Source organism: Aedes albopictus, chromosome 1, assembly GCF_035046485.1.
Source record: "Aedes albopictus strain Foshan chromosome 1, AalbF5, whole genome shotgun sequence".
Taxonomy (NCBI): domain Eukaryota; kingdom Metazoa; phylum Arthropoda; class Insecta; order Diptera; family Culicidae; genus Aedes; species Aedes albopictus.
The window spans coordinates 268,483,580-268,498,606 of record NC_085136.1 but is presented as its reverse complement, the minus strand read 5'-3'; the positions used below and the strand labels follow the sequence as shown (position 1 = coordinate 268,498,606).

At 45.6% G+C, this 15,027-nt stretch overlaps 2 protein-coding genes across 3 annotated transcripts in view; one reads left to right on the top strand and one right to left on the bottom strand.

Moving 5' to 3' along the window:
* LOC109429338 (lutropin-choriogonadotropic hormone receptor) overlaps positions 1 to 15,027 on the bottom strand; it is a 208,604-nt gene that overhangs the window by 162,945 nt on the left and 30,632 nt on the right. The window lies entirely within an intron of this gene.
* LOC134291718 (uncharacterized) lies at positions 8,937 to 14,756 on the top strand. The gene is made up of 2 exons (XM_062859839.1): positions 8,937 to 13,869; positions 14,539 to 14,756. The coding sequence occupies exons 1-2, from the start codon at positions 8,937 to 8,939 to the stop codon at positions 14,754 to 14,756; spliced, it is 5,151 nt and encodes a 1,716-aa protein (XP_062715823.1).

Genomic DNA, 15,027 nt, shown 5'->3' with positions numbered 1-15,027 from the left:
TTTCTCGAGATATTTTGTCAGGAATTTCTCACAAAAAATCTTCGAGAATGCCTCCTGGAATTTCTTCGGAGATTCCTTCTGGATTTCCTTAGGAGTTTTCTTTCGAAACCCCTTTGGTGATTTCTCTTCGAAGATTCCTCCTGGAATCTTCTTTGAAGATTCCTCCTGGAATTCCTTAGGGAATCCCTCATTGAATTCTTCGGAAAATCCCTCCTAAAATTCGTTCCTTCTGAAACTCCTCTGATTGGAATCAGGGATTTCTACAAAACTTTCTGCATGGATCTCTGTAAGGGAGATTCTTGACCCACCAGAGATTCCTGCAGAAGTTTTTCTGGGTTACAAACAGTAGTTCCTGCATAGATTAGTCCAGAATTTTTTACATGGATTCCTCCAGGAGTTTTTTAAAGGCTTCTACTGGAATTCCTCGTAAGAGTTCTCCTGGATGTTATTCGGGGATTCCTTAATATAGAAAGTGCGATCTTATTATTAAATTTAATAGCTTTTGAAGGTTCTAAGAAAACAAAACAAAAACTGTGGGCGGAATTAAAAGGTACGAAACTGATTACACTCATTCGAAGAGGGTATTCTGCTTAGAGGGTTCGAAAAGTCGGTACAAAAGCTGTAGCAAAATCGAAATTTTATTGTCGTTATTATAATTTGGAAGGAAGTACAGTATCGGACAACAAAAATACACCAAAGCCGTTTTCTCATACAAACTAGTCAACTTTAGATTACCGTATCTCAGTTACTTCTCAACCGATTGTTTTAATTTTTCTGTGACGAACTACAAACCATTCAAATTTTCAAAAACTATTGAAAAAGTTCAGTGATAACTATTGCTACAAAAGTTACAGATAGGTTGAATTTTGACAATAAAAATGCACCAAGACAAAAAATTGTATAGCAAAAAATGTTGAAGTCAAATCATGTTGGTCTGTTCAGCAAACTTATTCGTCTCACAAGAAACATATTTGCCGAAGACTTGTATATTGTATAATAAGTACAATGCAACACTATACCCAAGAAATCGAAAAAAAAATCCCGTTCGGAAAACGGGTATCAATCCTTTAGTTTGGGCTTTGTATAATAGTTTATCTGGTACTAAGGTACACCGGGGCAAGTTGAAACGGGTGGTGCAAGATGAAACGCGAAGTTTTGAAATAGATTTCAATACAATTTGGAAATTCATCCTTCGCTAAAAGATTGTTTGAATCAAAAACTAAGTTTTATGGCAATCATATTGTTTATCATCTTTAGAAAACATCATGTTAACCCGCTGTTTCATCTTGCCCCACCCGTTTCAACTTGCCCCGGTGTACCTTACTTGTCGTGTTCGGACGGATGCCATGGCATTCCGGTCCAACCAACTCCGCCGGCCGAAACTTTTCACAAACGAGAATGGATGCAAATGATGCAATCTACTAGTGCGAAATACTTCACAAAACTGAAGCTGTTAGTGCACGGGGTCAAATATTTGTCCGAAAAGAAACCAATGCTCAAACATCTTGTTTGACTCGATCGAATTTTCATTAGTGTCAACCTGATGTTGTTTCTTGAGTTCTTTCCTTGTCAAATATTTTGCCCTGTGTACTTCAGGCCTGACCTAGGGCCTGACTCTCATTAGATATTTGACCGCTTCCTTTGTTTTGGTGCCGTTCGGCATCGCTTCCATTAATATATGCTCATTTTCATATTGGGGTAAAAGGGTATAAATACGCCCCACCGGGGCAAAACGCCCCCCTTCATTTTCTAGTGATTCAAGCGATTTTCCCATGCGTGATCGATTAGAGATCTTGAATATTGAAAAATAATTGCCATCAAGCTGGTCCGTTAGTTGATTGCTACAGAAAAGCAATAAAAATATCAAAAAATCTGAAATCGAGGCTTTTGGCGTAATATTTTACCTCTTGTAAACTGACTTCATTGTAAATGAAGCTAGCTCTGTTCGCTAGTGTTATTGTGCAACTTGTATGCAGTTGAACACTTGTTAAAAGACTCTCCTATGAAAAGCATGTGGTGGAATTAATCCTTGGTACAGTTTTATCACGAGGCTGGACTTTTTTCTTTTGATGGGGCGTATTGCCCCGTTTGTTTTGATAAGGTAAATTTTGGAACGTTTTCGAAAAAAGTTTCAAAGCTTCCATAGATGTCCCTCCAAAGGCAAAGTTCTCATGCAACACTTCACTGACTTTAGAAACAACGATTTGCAGTGGACAATAGATGGAATAAGGCGCCAATTTTAGATATATTGCCATTTTTACTTAAGGGGGCATATTATACCAGTTTACCCTATATGTATTTCTTCGTACGCCTCTCATTACCTACATTCTCCTTCTGTTCAATTTTCACATAGTTTTAGAAACTCTTATTTTATGGAAACGCTAATATACTTAAAATTGATAGTTAGGTCAGTAGGTCGGCTCCAGAGGCACGTTCTCCTCCCCAGACCATACTTTATTTTGAATATCATTGACTTTAACGTAAGACGTGTATATTCCCCTATTTAACAAAATTCCAAGCGGCCAGACACGTATAATTCTTGGCTTAGTAGTTAGTATATTATGGTATACTGAAATACATTAGTAGCAAACTGTGTGGCCGATTTTTTCGATAAACAATGTTTGTTTTTTTTTATTTATCTGTCACAGCCTTGATTTCGGCCAGTACGATTACTTTGATGGTAATACTTCAATATACAATAATAGAGTCTGTCTTGGTTCGTCGTTGCATCGCGTCGTTGTCCTGTATGCGTGCTTTTAGAGAAAAAAACTAGTTTTCGTGCGAGTCGGTCGTGTGATGCCAGAGCGGATGATATTTCAGTCTGTCTTGGTTCATCGTTGCATCGCGTCGTCGTTCTGTGTGTGTGCTTTTAGAGGAAAAAAAACTAGATTTCGTGCGAGTCGGCCGTGTGATGCTAGAGCGGATGACATTTCAGTCTGTCTTGGTTCATCGTTGCATCGCGTCGTCGTTCTGTGTGTGTGCTTTTAGAGGAAAAAAACTAAATTTCGTGCGAGTCGGTCGTGTGATGCCAGAGCGGATGACATTTCAGTCTGTCTTGGTTCATCGTTGCATCGCGTCGTCGTTCTGTGTGTGTGCTTTTAGAGGAAAAAAACTAGATTTCGTGCGAGTCGGTCGTGTGATGCCAGAGCGGATGACATTTCAGTCTGTCTTGGTTCGTCGTTGCATCGCGTCGTTGTCCTGTATGCGTGCTTTTAGAGGAAAAAAACTAGATTTCGTGCGAGTCGGTCGTGTGATGCCAGAGCGGATGACATTTCAGTCTGTCTTGGTTCGTCGTTGCATCGCGTCGTCGTTCTGTGTGTGTGCTTTTAGAGGAAAAAAACTAGATTTCGTGCGAGTCGGTCGTGTGATGCCAGAGCGGATGACATTTCAGTCTGTCTTGGTTCGTCATTGCATCGCGTCGTTGTCCTGTATGCGTGCTTTTAGAGAAAAAAACTAGTTTTCGTGCGAGTCGGTCGTGTGATGCCAGCAGCGGATGACATTTCAGTCTGTCTTGGTTCGTCGTTGCATCGCGTCGTCGTTCTGTGTGTGTGCTTTTAGAGGAAAAAAACTAGATTTCGTGCGAGTCGGTCGTGTGATGCCAACAGCGGATGACATTTCAGTCTGTCTTGGTTCGTCATTGCATCGCGTCGTTGTCCTGTATGCGTGCTTTTAGAGAAAAAAACTAGTTTTCGTGCGAGTCGGTCGTGTGATGCCAGCAGCGGATGACATTTCAGTCTGTCTTGGTTCGTCGTTGCATCGCGTCGTCGTTCTGTGTGTGTGCTTTTAGAGGAAAAAAACTAAATTTCGTGCGAGTCGGTCGTGTGATGCTAGAGCGGATGACATTTCAGTCTGTCTTGGTTCATCGTTGCATCGCGTCGTCGTTCTGTGTGTGTGCTTTTAGAGGAAAAAAACTAGATTTCGTGCGAGTCGGTCGTGTGATGCCAGCAGCGGATGACATTTCAGTCTGTCTTGGTTCGTCGTTGCATCGCGTCGTCGTCCTGCGTGCGTGCCCATCTTCGTACGGGGCGGTTGAGTGTGTTTTTGGAGACAAAGTGAAAGTGCCGCTTTTTTTTTTTCATTCGGATCGATCGCGTCGTCGTCGACAATTTGAATGTGCACATCGTCGTACCCGTGAGTTGTAGCGGTTCAGTGTGATCTCGAGGCCAGTTAGTGGAAGATGCTGCAGCACATACGCAGTGGACACTTCGAAGGATGTTTATTGGTGAGCTCGTTCCATTTTATCACAATAATTAATGCTATAGGATGTATAAAATTCTGCTCTGGTTTTTGTGTATTTATCTAACAAATATTGAAAAGTTCGTCACGTCATGTGTCGGCGCTAGTTCCAAATGCACATTTAGTTGGTAATAAATATTTTTCTTTCATTTTTTGCAAGTACACAAAAATTTGAATGGTTCGTCATCTTCGGTGTCGACATTTGTAATATTTTAGCCCAAATGAATAAATGGTTTGACTCAAATAAAGGTTGCATGAATTTCTGGAAAAAGAGAGGGTCGGTAAAAGATAAACGGCGAACCATGCGGTAAGATCTTTCTGATTTATTTATCACGTGTTATTTTGTAAATACTTGTGAATCGATCGCGTTCAGCATTATCTCGCGCGGAAACGCAAACTACTGATGCGTCGGTGTTTAGCATTGTGTTCTCCTTAGTTGCGATTGAATAACTTATGTAGGGTGAGTTTGGAGGCACAATAGATCGCGTTCGTCGTCCAAGGTTTAGAAGGGTATTTCTTCGCGAGCGCATTATTAATCGTGAATCAAAACATTACATTCATTTACTACGACGAAATCCTCAACACATCTCCATTTCCCCTGTCCAAACTCCTAGTGATTTCTCGTAGTAACGCAGAGAATTCCTCGGTTATTGGTCTAAGCGAGAATCACGTCATCACTTCCTTCCCTATCCTCAATTGACCTGCATTCGGACGCGGCCGGCGCTGGTATTGCTTATTGAAAAGTATTGGGATTGCAGCATTTACACAATGAAGTGAAAGCTAATCCCAAGCATCATCTGTTGGTTCTTTGTGTAAATGCAGTTGTCCTTGCAATAACAGAGGAGCAACCGCGGGCGGTCAATCATGCTCATGCTCATGCTCAATACTTCAATATACAATAATATACATTAATACATTAATATACCGCAATTATACTTATATACTTCTAAAACGTTCATTATGTTCATACGTATCAAGCCCCTTGTATAATTCTTTTGCATCTAATTTTAAACGCTACTATTTACTACACAACCAAGTTTTTTCGGTACAATCATCATGTATCTCCCATCATTATCATCTCTCATCTCTCAACTCTTGTCATTATCACCATATTTCGTCTCTTATCATCGTCATCTCTCATCTTCATCATCTCTCATCTCTTACGTTTCATCTCTCATTATCATCATCATCATCTTCGTCATCACCATCTCTCATTTCTTATCTCTCATCTCTCATGTTTCATCTCTCATCTCTCATCTCTTATCGCCTCTATTCTTTTATTTATCTTCTTTTATCTCCCATCTGCATCATCATCATTATCGCATGTCTCATCTTATCAACATTTCCCATCTCTTATCTTTTATATTTATCTATCATATCCAGGGCGCAAAATTTTCATAGTCATTGACTGAAAATAGCACGAATTTGAATGATTATGCACTGAATATTCAAAACAATCAAATTCATTTTCGCTCTCCCTCTTCACACAGTCAGTCAATTCATAGTCATTGAATATGAAGCCGATCGAGAAACATCTTCATAATTACCTACGTTTATGGCTACGATTCCTTCCAAAAACACTCCACAACAATCAAATGGGGAAAGATCTGTGTAAAGCACCGTTAAATGTAATCGAAACGTTAATATTTTATTAGCAATTTAACACTTTATAAGATGTTTACAAATATTCATTGACTTTCATTCAGTTGACAAACGAGTATCGAGCAGCTGAATATGAATATGCAGGCAAGTGAATGAAAATTGCCGCACGGTGAACTTCAACTCGTCTGCTCGAAAATTTTGCGCCCTGATCATATCTCATATCTTTTCTATTATCTATTATTTCTCATTTCTTATATCTCATCTGTGATCTCTTATCTCTCAGCATCATTTTCTCTCATCTCTCATGTCTAATCTGTCATCTCTCATCTAGCCACTTTCATCTCTAATCACATGTCTCTCATCCCATCAACATCTCCCATTTCTCATTAAATTTTCACATCTCTCATCATCGTCATCACTCACAGGCTTGGAAAGCGTCAATGTCAACACGAATCGTCATGTGATTTTTACAGAAGTGCTTCTCTCAATGTCATCGAATCGGGAGACGATGACCAAGAGAGTCTAACAATATTCGCCCATTTTTCGATCATGACGAAGCGTGTTGTAAACAAGGCAATTACTAGCCCATCGATAGATTTTGTTATTGTTTAAATCTTTTAAATGATAAATATATATCCTCTCCACCCATAAATACAATAACTAGCCTAAATTTTCTTGAACCAGGTGAAAATTTTAATTTCAAAACATTATGGAAGTTTTCGTCATGACGCTTGATTATTGCGAAATGACATGACGAAGTGCGTGAGTGCTCGTTTCGTTTTGTGACGACGAAAAGGCTTGCTTGTTCATCGTCATGGGGTGATCACGAGCAATACCAGCACTGATCTCTCATCTCTCATCGTCATCACCCCTCAACTCTCACAATCATCTCTTATCTCTCACCGTCTCGTCATCATCTCTCATCTCTCATCATAATTATCATCATCTCTCATTGTTTGAGAGTACCACAACGCCACGAACTACAACCCTGTTACCCTCGCAAGCAATCGAAGCGCAGCTCAAGTAAACCCAGCATTTATCACACTTCCAATGGTCAACGGTGGTGATACGATCGGCTACCTACCGGCTCGGAGAACCGCAAACCAGCTACCTGCTCTCAGCCATACGAAACTGCAGGTCAAGCGCCATCGGTGGTCATCGTCATCATCATCACCATCATCGGAGGCTCCTGTGCAACGGGAGTGATAAGGAGGCAACATAAGCCTGATAAGAGCGGTGAGAGTTCTCTTGCCAGCGATAACATCGCATCTCATCTCCGGAGGGCAGACTGGCTGAACGAGCTGGACCGAACTTCAGTGCAATTCAACCAGACAACCGGGCAGCATGGGCAGTAGACCCACGGTCAATTTTAATTTGTTATGTTAAGTTGTGTTAGTTCGTAATGTTAGGCCAAAAATTAAATAGTGAATAAGTTCAATAAACCGAGTTTTTGCATGATGCCGACTTTGTTAAATAAAGTATATTATTTTAAACCAAACGCCGCGAGTTTGTAGTGAACAGTGAAATCTACAACCCGAAGAAACCACCGAATTGAAGAGGCAATTGTGCATGGATTCCACCGAGTAATTGGAGCCAACTTTTCATCCGATGTTGGGGGCAGGATTGATCCCAACCATCCACTGCTGAGCTAAACTCAAGGTATTTGGACCCGTCCCCCTTCATTTTGGTCCTTCGAACCGGATTCGGGCCACAACGGACCCGGAATTACGAAACCTGGCACTGGGCCGAGGTTGGAGCCGCCTAATCATACGCCATCACCTTTGGATTACGAACGCCATCACTTCGGGGAACAATTGGAGGCTTTGTTCCATTCAACCCTACAGCGCGCCTAGGACGTGGCGTTGCTTCCTTGGACCGCCATCGCTGCTCATCCATTCGCCTTGGCTTGGACATCAGCCAAAGGGATTTTCCTGCAGGTTAGTGAACCCTTACTACTATATGTCCAGCCAAGCTAGGAAAATTACTCCCTTCTAACACCTGGTTTTCTCTGTGTGTGATCTGGACCGTGAATTCAACATTTGCCGAGGATACGGTGTAATCGCAGCTGGAACGGCCTTCTGCATTCACCGACTGGACAGAGGCATCCGAGGGCAGGAATTCCCTCAATCCAAGTGCATCAAGGCCCAATCGAAAGCCACAGCCGTGGTAGTGCATCCGTTTACGATTAGTGGAAAATCAATCGCTGAGACGTCTGGGCAAACCAACCATTCGAAGGTCAACGGAGGTCATCGACCGGCTACCCATCTGGTGAATGAGAGTCCATTGATCGGCATTAAGGCTGGTCCCCATCACAATCGAGGTCTACGTCGGATAGCCCAAGCCAGCGAGGACACCATCGACCATCGGGGCGGTTTCGGCGCAGAGAGGCAGCATCGAACTATTTTTGCCAAGGTAAATTTACATTAGTGTACTGCCGAAGCTAGGCAATGGAAAATACACCATTTTGATTGCATCCAAACCTCTTCGTCTTACCTCTCTGATCGCTGAGCCCTGCTTGCCCTTCTGGGCTCCTCCGACTTTGAGCTTCAAATTGTGGATTGGGATTGGATTTTGGACGTTTTTGGCTGGGATCGCTGGGACTGAAATCGATTATTGGTGCAGTATATTTTTCCTGTGGTGAGTTGTGCAGTATATGCCTGGCCGAAGCCATTCACTTTGGATACTACACCACAATCTCTCCTCTTCATTCATCCTTTGATTGAGTGGTTGCTGCATTGAGACGCTTTGGGCATTGAGACGTTTTGGATACAGACCTGCTTGCGTGATAATTCGTTTGAACCATTGGAGCACCGCTATCTGTTTTGTCGGGTAAATTTACGCAGTATATGCCTAGCGAAGCTAGGTCTACACTCTGCCTACTACACTGCTTGCTTTCCTCTTTGGTCCACTTCATTGCTGTTGAGTTGTCGTCGATCGGATATCGAGCGTGTGACGTCACGCGGATGCGGTTCTTTCGTTTGGAGCACCACTACTCGTTTCTCCGGGTAAATTAAGATAGTATATGCCTGGCGAAGCTAGGCTTTTGCAGTATACTACACCGCACCTCTCTCTTTCTGTGCAAATCACGATATCCTGACATGTCACCGGTCGTTGGAGCAACCAAGGCGCCGTCGATGAGGGCTTTGACGGCAAGGCTGAAGGAGGTCCAGTTAAACTTCAACGACATCTACCGCTTCGCTCAGGCATTTTCCGATGCCAACAGTGGTACTGAAGTGGAAATTCGCATGGGCAAACTGGATGAGCTGTGGGAGGCCTACAGCGAAACCATGGTGGAGATCTACGCACACGAGGACTACAATCCCGAAAAGGCTTCGTTGGAGAAGGAACGTGTGGAGTTCAGCGACCAATACTACCAGGTCAAGTCCTTCCTTATGGACAAGATCAAGGAGCTTCAGAAACCTCCGATTCTGGAGCAGCCTGTTCGTGCTGCTGATGGAGCACCATCGAACACCAGCGATCACGTCCGTCTGCCGCAGATCAAACTGCAGACGTTCAACGGCGATATCGATGATTGGCTGAGCTTCCGCGACCTATTCACGTCGCTCATCCACTGGAAGGTGGATCTACCGGAAGTGGAAAAATTCCACTATTTGAAAGGCTGTCTCCAGGGTGAACCCAAGGCCCTGATTGATCCTCTTCCAATCACGAAGGCCAACTACCAGGTGGCATGGGACTCGCTGCTGAAGCGCTACAATAATAGCAAGCAGCTAAGGAAGCGGCAGGTGCAAGGTATCTTCAAACTGCCCACACTTTCCAAGGAATCCGGAGCCGAGCTACACATCCTAGTAGAAGGCTTCGAACGAATCGTGCAGACCCTGGACCAGGTCGTTCAACCGAACGAATACAAGGATCTTCTATTGGTGAACATCCTTACAGCACGATTGGACCCGGTTACGCGTAGGGGGTGGGAAGAGGTCTCATCCACGAAGGCGCAGGACACCCTAGAGGATTTGTTCGAGTTTCTGCGGCGTCGAATCCAGGTTTTGGAGAGTCTTCCACCGAAATCCACCGATACTAGGGGTGTCGGTCAGCAGCAACAACAATCAAAATCGAGGCAACCATTCATGAAGGCAAGCTACAGTTCTTCCCAATCCACCCAGGCGTCTAAGGGACGCTGCGTTGCATGCTCATCGGATCATCTCCTCTTCCAGTGCAACGAATTCCAACGGATGACAGTATCCAACAGGGATGGTCTCCTGAGGTCCCATGGCCTGTGTCGGAACTGTTTCAGGGTGGGACATCAGGCTAAGGAATGCCAATCCAAATACTCCTGTCGAAACTGTAAGGGGCGTCACCATACCCTGGTCTGTTTCAAGCAGGAGAAGGAAAAGGAACCCAAGGTTGCGGCAGTTGCTGGGGGCAACAAGCCGTCGAATTCCAAGGAACAACAAGAATCCAACTCCCAAGTGGCTAATGTGGCAGCCACGGAAACTGCAGTATCCGCTGCAGCACACCAACATCCAACACAGGTTCTTTTGGCAACAGCAGTTGTGATGATCGAGGACGACGTTGGCAATCGTTTCCCGGCTCGTGCACTGTTGGATTCCGGATCCGAAAGTAATTTCATTACACAGCGATTGAGTCAACGGTTACAAGTTCATCGAGATCGGGTAGACATTTCGGTGGCAGGAATTGGTCAAGCGGCTACCAAGGTTCGGCAAAGAATTCAAGCGGTTCTTCGGTCACGAGTTTCCGACTTCTCTCGTGAGTTAGGCTTTCTAGTCCTTCCAAAAGTCACAGTGAATCTCCCAACAACCGCTATCAACACGGATACATGGACTCTTCCAAGTGGGATTCAACTGGCGGATCCTACATTCTTCGAATCGAGCGTGGTGGACCTCGTGCTCGGTATCGAGTGTTTTTTCGAGTTTTTCGAATCTGGAAGGAGGATTTCCCTAGGGGAACAACTCCCAGCCCTCACCGAGTCCGTGTTCGGTTGGGTAGTCAGCGGCGGTATTTCGGTTCCAGCTCGTTCCCTACACATCAGCTGCAACGTTTCCACGCTGGACAATTTGGAAACTCTGATCACTCGCTTTTGGTCCTGCGAAGAGGTAGGGACAGGCAAGGCTTATTCACCAGAGGAGGTACGTTGCGAGAAATGGTTCTCCAGCACGGTTCAACGGGAGCCTAGCGGTCGGTACACGGTCGCTTTACCAAGGACGGAAGATGCTCTGTTACGATTAGGCGAATCGAGGGACATAGCATTCCGGAGACTCCAAGGGACCGAAAGAAGATTGGCTCGGGACTCATCGCTCCGAGAACAGTACGTTGCGTTTATGGCGGAATATCTCGATCTAGGACACATGAGATTGATAGACGAGGCTTCGGAGACTTTAATCAAACGGTGCTACTTGCCACACCATCCCGTGGTAAAAGAAGCTTCAACCACAACGAAGGTTCGGGTAGTGTTTGATGCTTCGTGCAAAACGGCAACAGGAGTCTCACTAAACGACGTGCTACTGGTGGGGCCGGTAGTTCAGGAAGATCTTCGATCCATAATCCTCCGCTGTCGGACCAAGCAAATCATGTTGGTGTCGGATGTGGAAAAAATGTTTCGGCAAATCATCGTCCGTCCAGAAGATCGCCCACTGCAGTGTATTCTCTGGAGAAACTCACCATCGGAAGACGTTCATACGTTTGAGCTGAACACAGTGACGTACGGAACGAAGCCAGCACCCTTTTTGGCCACAAGGACACTTCGGCAGCTCGCACTGGATGAGGAAGGAAGATTTCCGCTCGCGGCACGAGCGGCCATGGAAGACACCTATATGGATGACGTCATCACGGGTGCGAACGATGTGGAAACCGCCACGGAGTTGCAAGGGCAGCTAAATACGATGTTGTCAGGAGGAGGATTTCAACTACGGAAATGGGCGTCCAACTGCCCGTTAGCACTAGCCGGAGTTCCAGAAGAAAACTTGGCCATCCGTACACCAGATGGGATTAATTTGGACCCAGATCCTTCAGTGAAAACTTTGGGATTGACCTGGTTCCCTTCTACGGACATTCTCGGGTTTCAATTCACCATTCCCACTCTGGAAACTGGCGCTATCCTCACCAAACGAGCCATATTGTCAGTCATTGCGACCCTTTTCGACCCTCTAGGCCTCCTGGGTGCCGTTATTACTACGGCGAAGGTTTTCATGCAACAGCTGTGGACCATACGTGACGAAGACGGGCAACCGCTCGGCTGGGACCAGACCGTACCACCAACGGTGGGTGAGGCGTGGAGAAATTTTCACGAACAACTGCCGCTGCTCAACCAACCTCGTATCGAGCGTTGCGTAATTATCCAAGATGCAGTTTCCATTGAAATCCACTGTTTTTCCGATGCCTCGGAAAAAGCTTACGGTGCTTGTCTGTATATCCGGAGTAAAGATGCAGAAGGAAGGGTGAAGGTTCGATTTCTTTCTTCCAAATCTAAGGTTGCCCCACTAAAATGCCAGACAATACCACGATTGGAGCTTTGCGGAGCGGTTTTGGGAGCAGAACTCTTCGAGAAGGTTCGTGATTCGATTAGAATATCAGCAACATGTCACTTCTGGACAGATTCCACGTGCGTTCTTCGATGGATCCAGGCTCCTCCAACCACTTGGACGACATTTGTTGCCAACCGTACCGCGAAAATCCAAACTATCACCGAGGGCTATCAGTGGAGTCATGTTCCTGGAACACAAAACCCAGCAGACCTGATTTCCCGAGGTATCGCACCCCAAGACATCCTAAACAATGACTTCTGGTGGCAAGGACCTGCATGGCTGCGGGAAAACTCGGATCAATGGCCTCGATCACCGGAGGTTTCATCCACAGCAGAAGTAGAAGAAGAAAAACGACGAACAGTTGTCGCAGGAATGGTTTCCACAGTCGCCGAGTTCAACCATGAGTATTTCCGGAAGTTCTCGTCGTATTCAGACCTCATTCGTCGTACCGCATACTGGTTGCGGCTTATGAAGCTACTTCGACTACCATCCTCACAAAGGAGCAACTCAGGATTTCTTTCTACTTCAGAGCTGCGTGAAGCGGAGAACACCCTAATTCGTCTGGTACAGAAGGAAGAGTTCGCTGAGGAGTTCAAGGCGCTCTCTGAAGGAAAACCGGTCGCTAAGAAATCACGTTTACGATGGTACAACCCTTTCCTCACAAAGGATCAACTGCTCAAACTGGGTGGGCGGTTAAAGCATTCCCTGGAGTCAGAAGATACAAAACACCCGGCCGTCCTTCCAGCTCGACATCCTTTCACTCGGTTACTTCTTCAACACTACCACGAACGCTTGCTTCATGCTGGACCACAGCTGATGTTGAGTGTTGTAAGGCTCCGATTCTGGCCGTTAGGAGGAAGAAGTGTTGTGCGGAATATCGTTAACAAGTGCCAAAGATGCTTCCGCTCCAAGCCGTCGCCAATCCAGCAATTCATGGGAGACTTACCGGCGGCACGAGTAACTGTTGCACGTCCCTTTTCAACTACTGGTGTCGATTATTTCGGACCAGTTCACCTGCGTCCCGTTCCTCGCCGCGGTACAATTAAGGCTTACGTAGCTATATTTGTTTGCCTGTGCACGAAAGCGGTTCATTTAGAACTTGTGTCAGATCTATCCACTGACCGTTTTCTTCAAGCCCTTCGCCGGTTTGTGGCAAGGAGAGGCCGTTGTGAAAGAATTTATTCCGACAATGGCACAAATTTTGTCGGTGCACGAAACAAACTGCAAGATCTCCTGAAGCTGTTGAAGAACCGGGACCACCACGAAGCGGTGTCCAAAGAATGTGCCAAAGACGGCATTCAATGGCACTTCATTCCCCCGAGCGCCCCCCACTTTGGAGGCTTATGGGAGGCAGCCGTTCGTTCCTCTAAGCACCATCTTCTGCGAGTTTTGGGCGAAACACCCGTATCACCTGAGGATTTCAGCACGTTACTCACCCAGGTCGAAGCTTGCCTCAACTCTCGCCCCCTTACGCCTCTGTCCGACGATCCCAACGACCTTGAACCATTGACGCCTGCTCACTTCCTGATCGGTTCATCCCTTCAGTCGATCCCTGACCCAGATTTAGGAGAACTTCCACTCAACCGTTTGGACGCCCTGCAGCTCACTCAAAGGAGGTTGCAGGATTTTTGGAAGAGATGGCGTAGGGAATACCTTTGTCAATTGCAGGCCAGGACCAAGCGGTGGCAACCACCAGTTCAAGTTGACGTAGGCAAGCTGGTAGTAATCAAGGACGAGAACCAACCCCCCATGAAGTGGAGAATGGGACGCATCGTTGAAGTCCATCCTGGGAACGATGGAGTAGTTAGGGTAGTAACCCTTAAAACTGCTACTGGTCTTTTGGTTCGACCGGTCGAAAAACTTTGCATCCTGCCGCTTCCAGAAAATGATAGCCTACAGCCGACTCAAACCGACAGCTCATCTCAATAGTCCTTCCCTTAACCCAGCATCCCATCCCGTCGAAGAGGATCTGCTTTCTATTTTCAGAAATTCGACGAATTTCAGGGTGGGTGAGGGTGTTTGAGAGTACCACAACGCCACGAACTACAACCCTGTTACCCTCGCAAGCAATCGAAGCGCAGCTCAAGTAAACCCAGCATTTATCACACTTCCAATGGTCAACGGTGGTGATACGATCGGCTACCTACCGGCTCGGAGAACCGCAAACCAGCTACCTGCTCTCAGCCATACGAAACTGCAGGTCAAGCGCCATCGGTGGTCATCGTCATCATCATCACCATCATCGGAGGCTCCTGTGCAACGGGAGTGATAAGGAGGCAACATAAGCCTGATAAGAGCGGTGAGAGTTCTCTTGCCAGCGATAACATCGCATCTCATCTCCGGAGGGCAGACTGGCTGAACGAGCTGGACCGAACTTCAGTGCAATTCAACCAGACAACCGGGCAGCATGGGCAGTAGACCCACGGTCAATTTTAATTTGTTATGTTAAGTTGTGTTAGTTCGTAATGTTAGGCCAAAAATTAAATAGTGAATAAGTTCAATAAACCGAGTTTTTGCATGATGCCGACTTTGTTAAATAAAGTATATTATTTTAAACCAAACGCCGCGAGTTTGTAGTGAACAGTGAAATCTACAACCCGAAGAAACCACCGAATTGAAGAGGCAATTGTGCATGGATTCCACCGAGTAATTGGAGCCAACTTTTCATCCGATGTTGGGGGCAGGATTG

What these genes read in the sequence shown, in the direction of transcription:
- LOC134291718 (XM_062859839.1), top strand. Translation starts at nt 8,937, where the DNA reads ATGTCACCGGTCGTTGGAGCAACCAAGGCGCCGTCGATGAGGGCTTTG. An exon ending in GCCTGCTCACTTCCTGATCG is followed by an intron (nt 13,870 to 14,538) that starts GTTCATCCCTTC and finishes ACGAAACTGCAG; the next exon opens with GTCAAGCGCCATCGGTGGTC.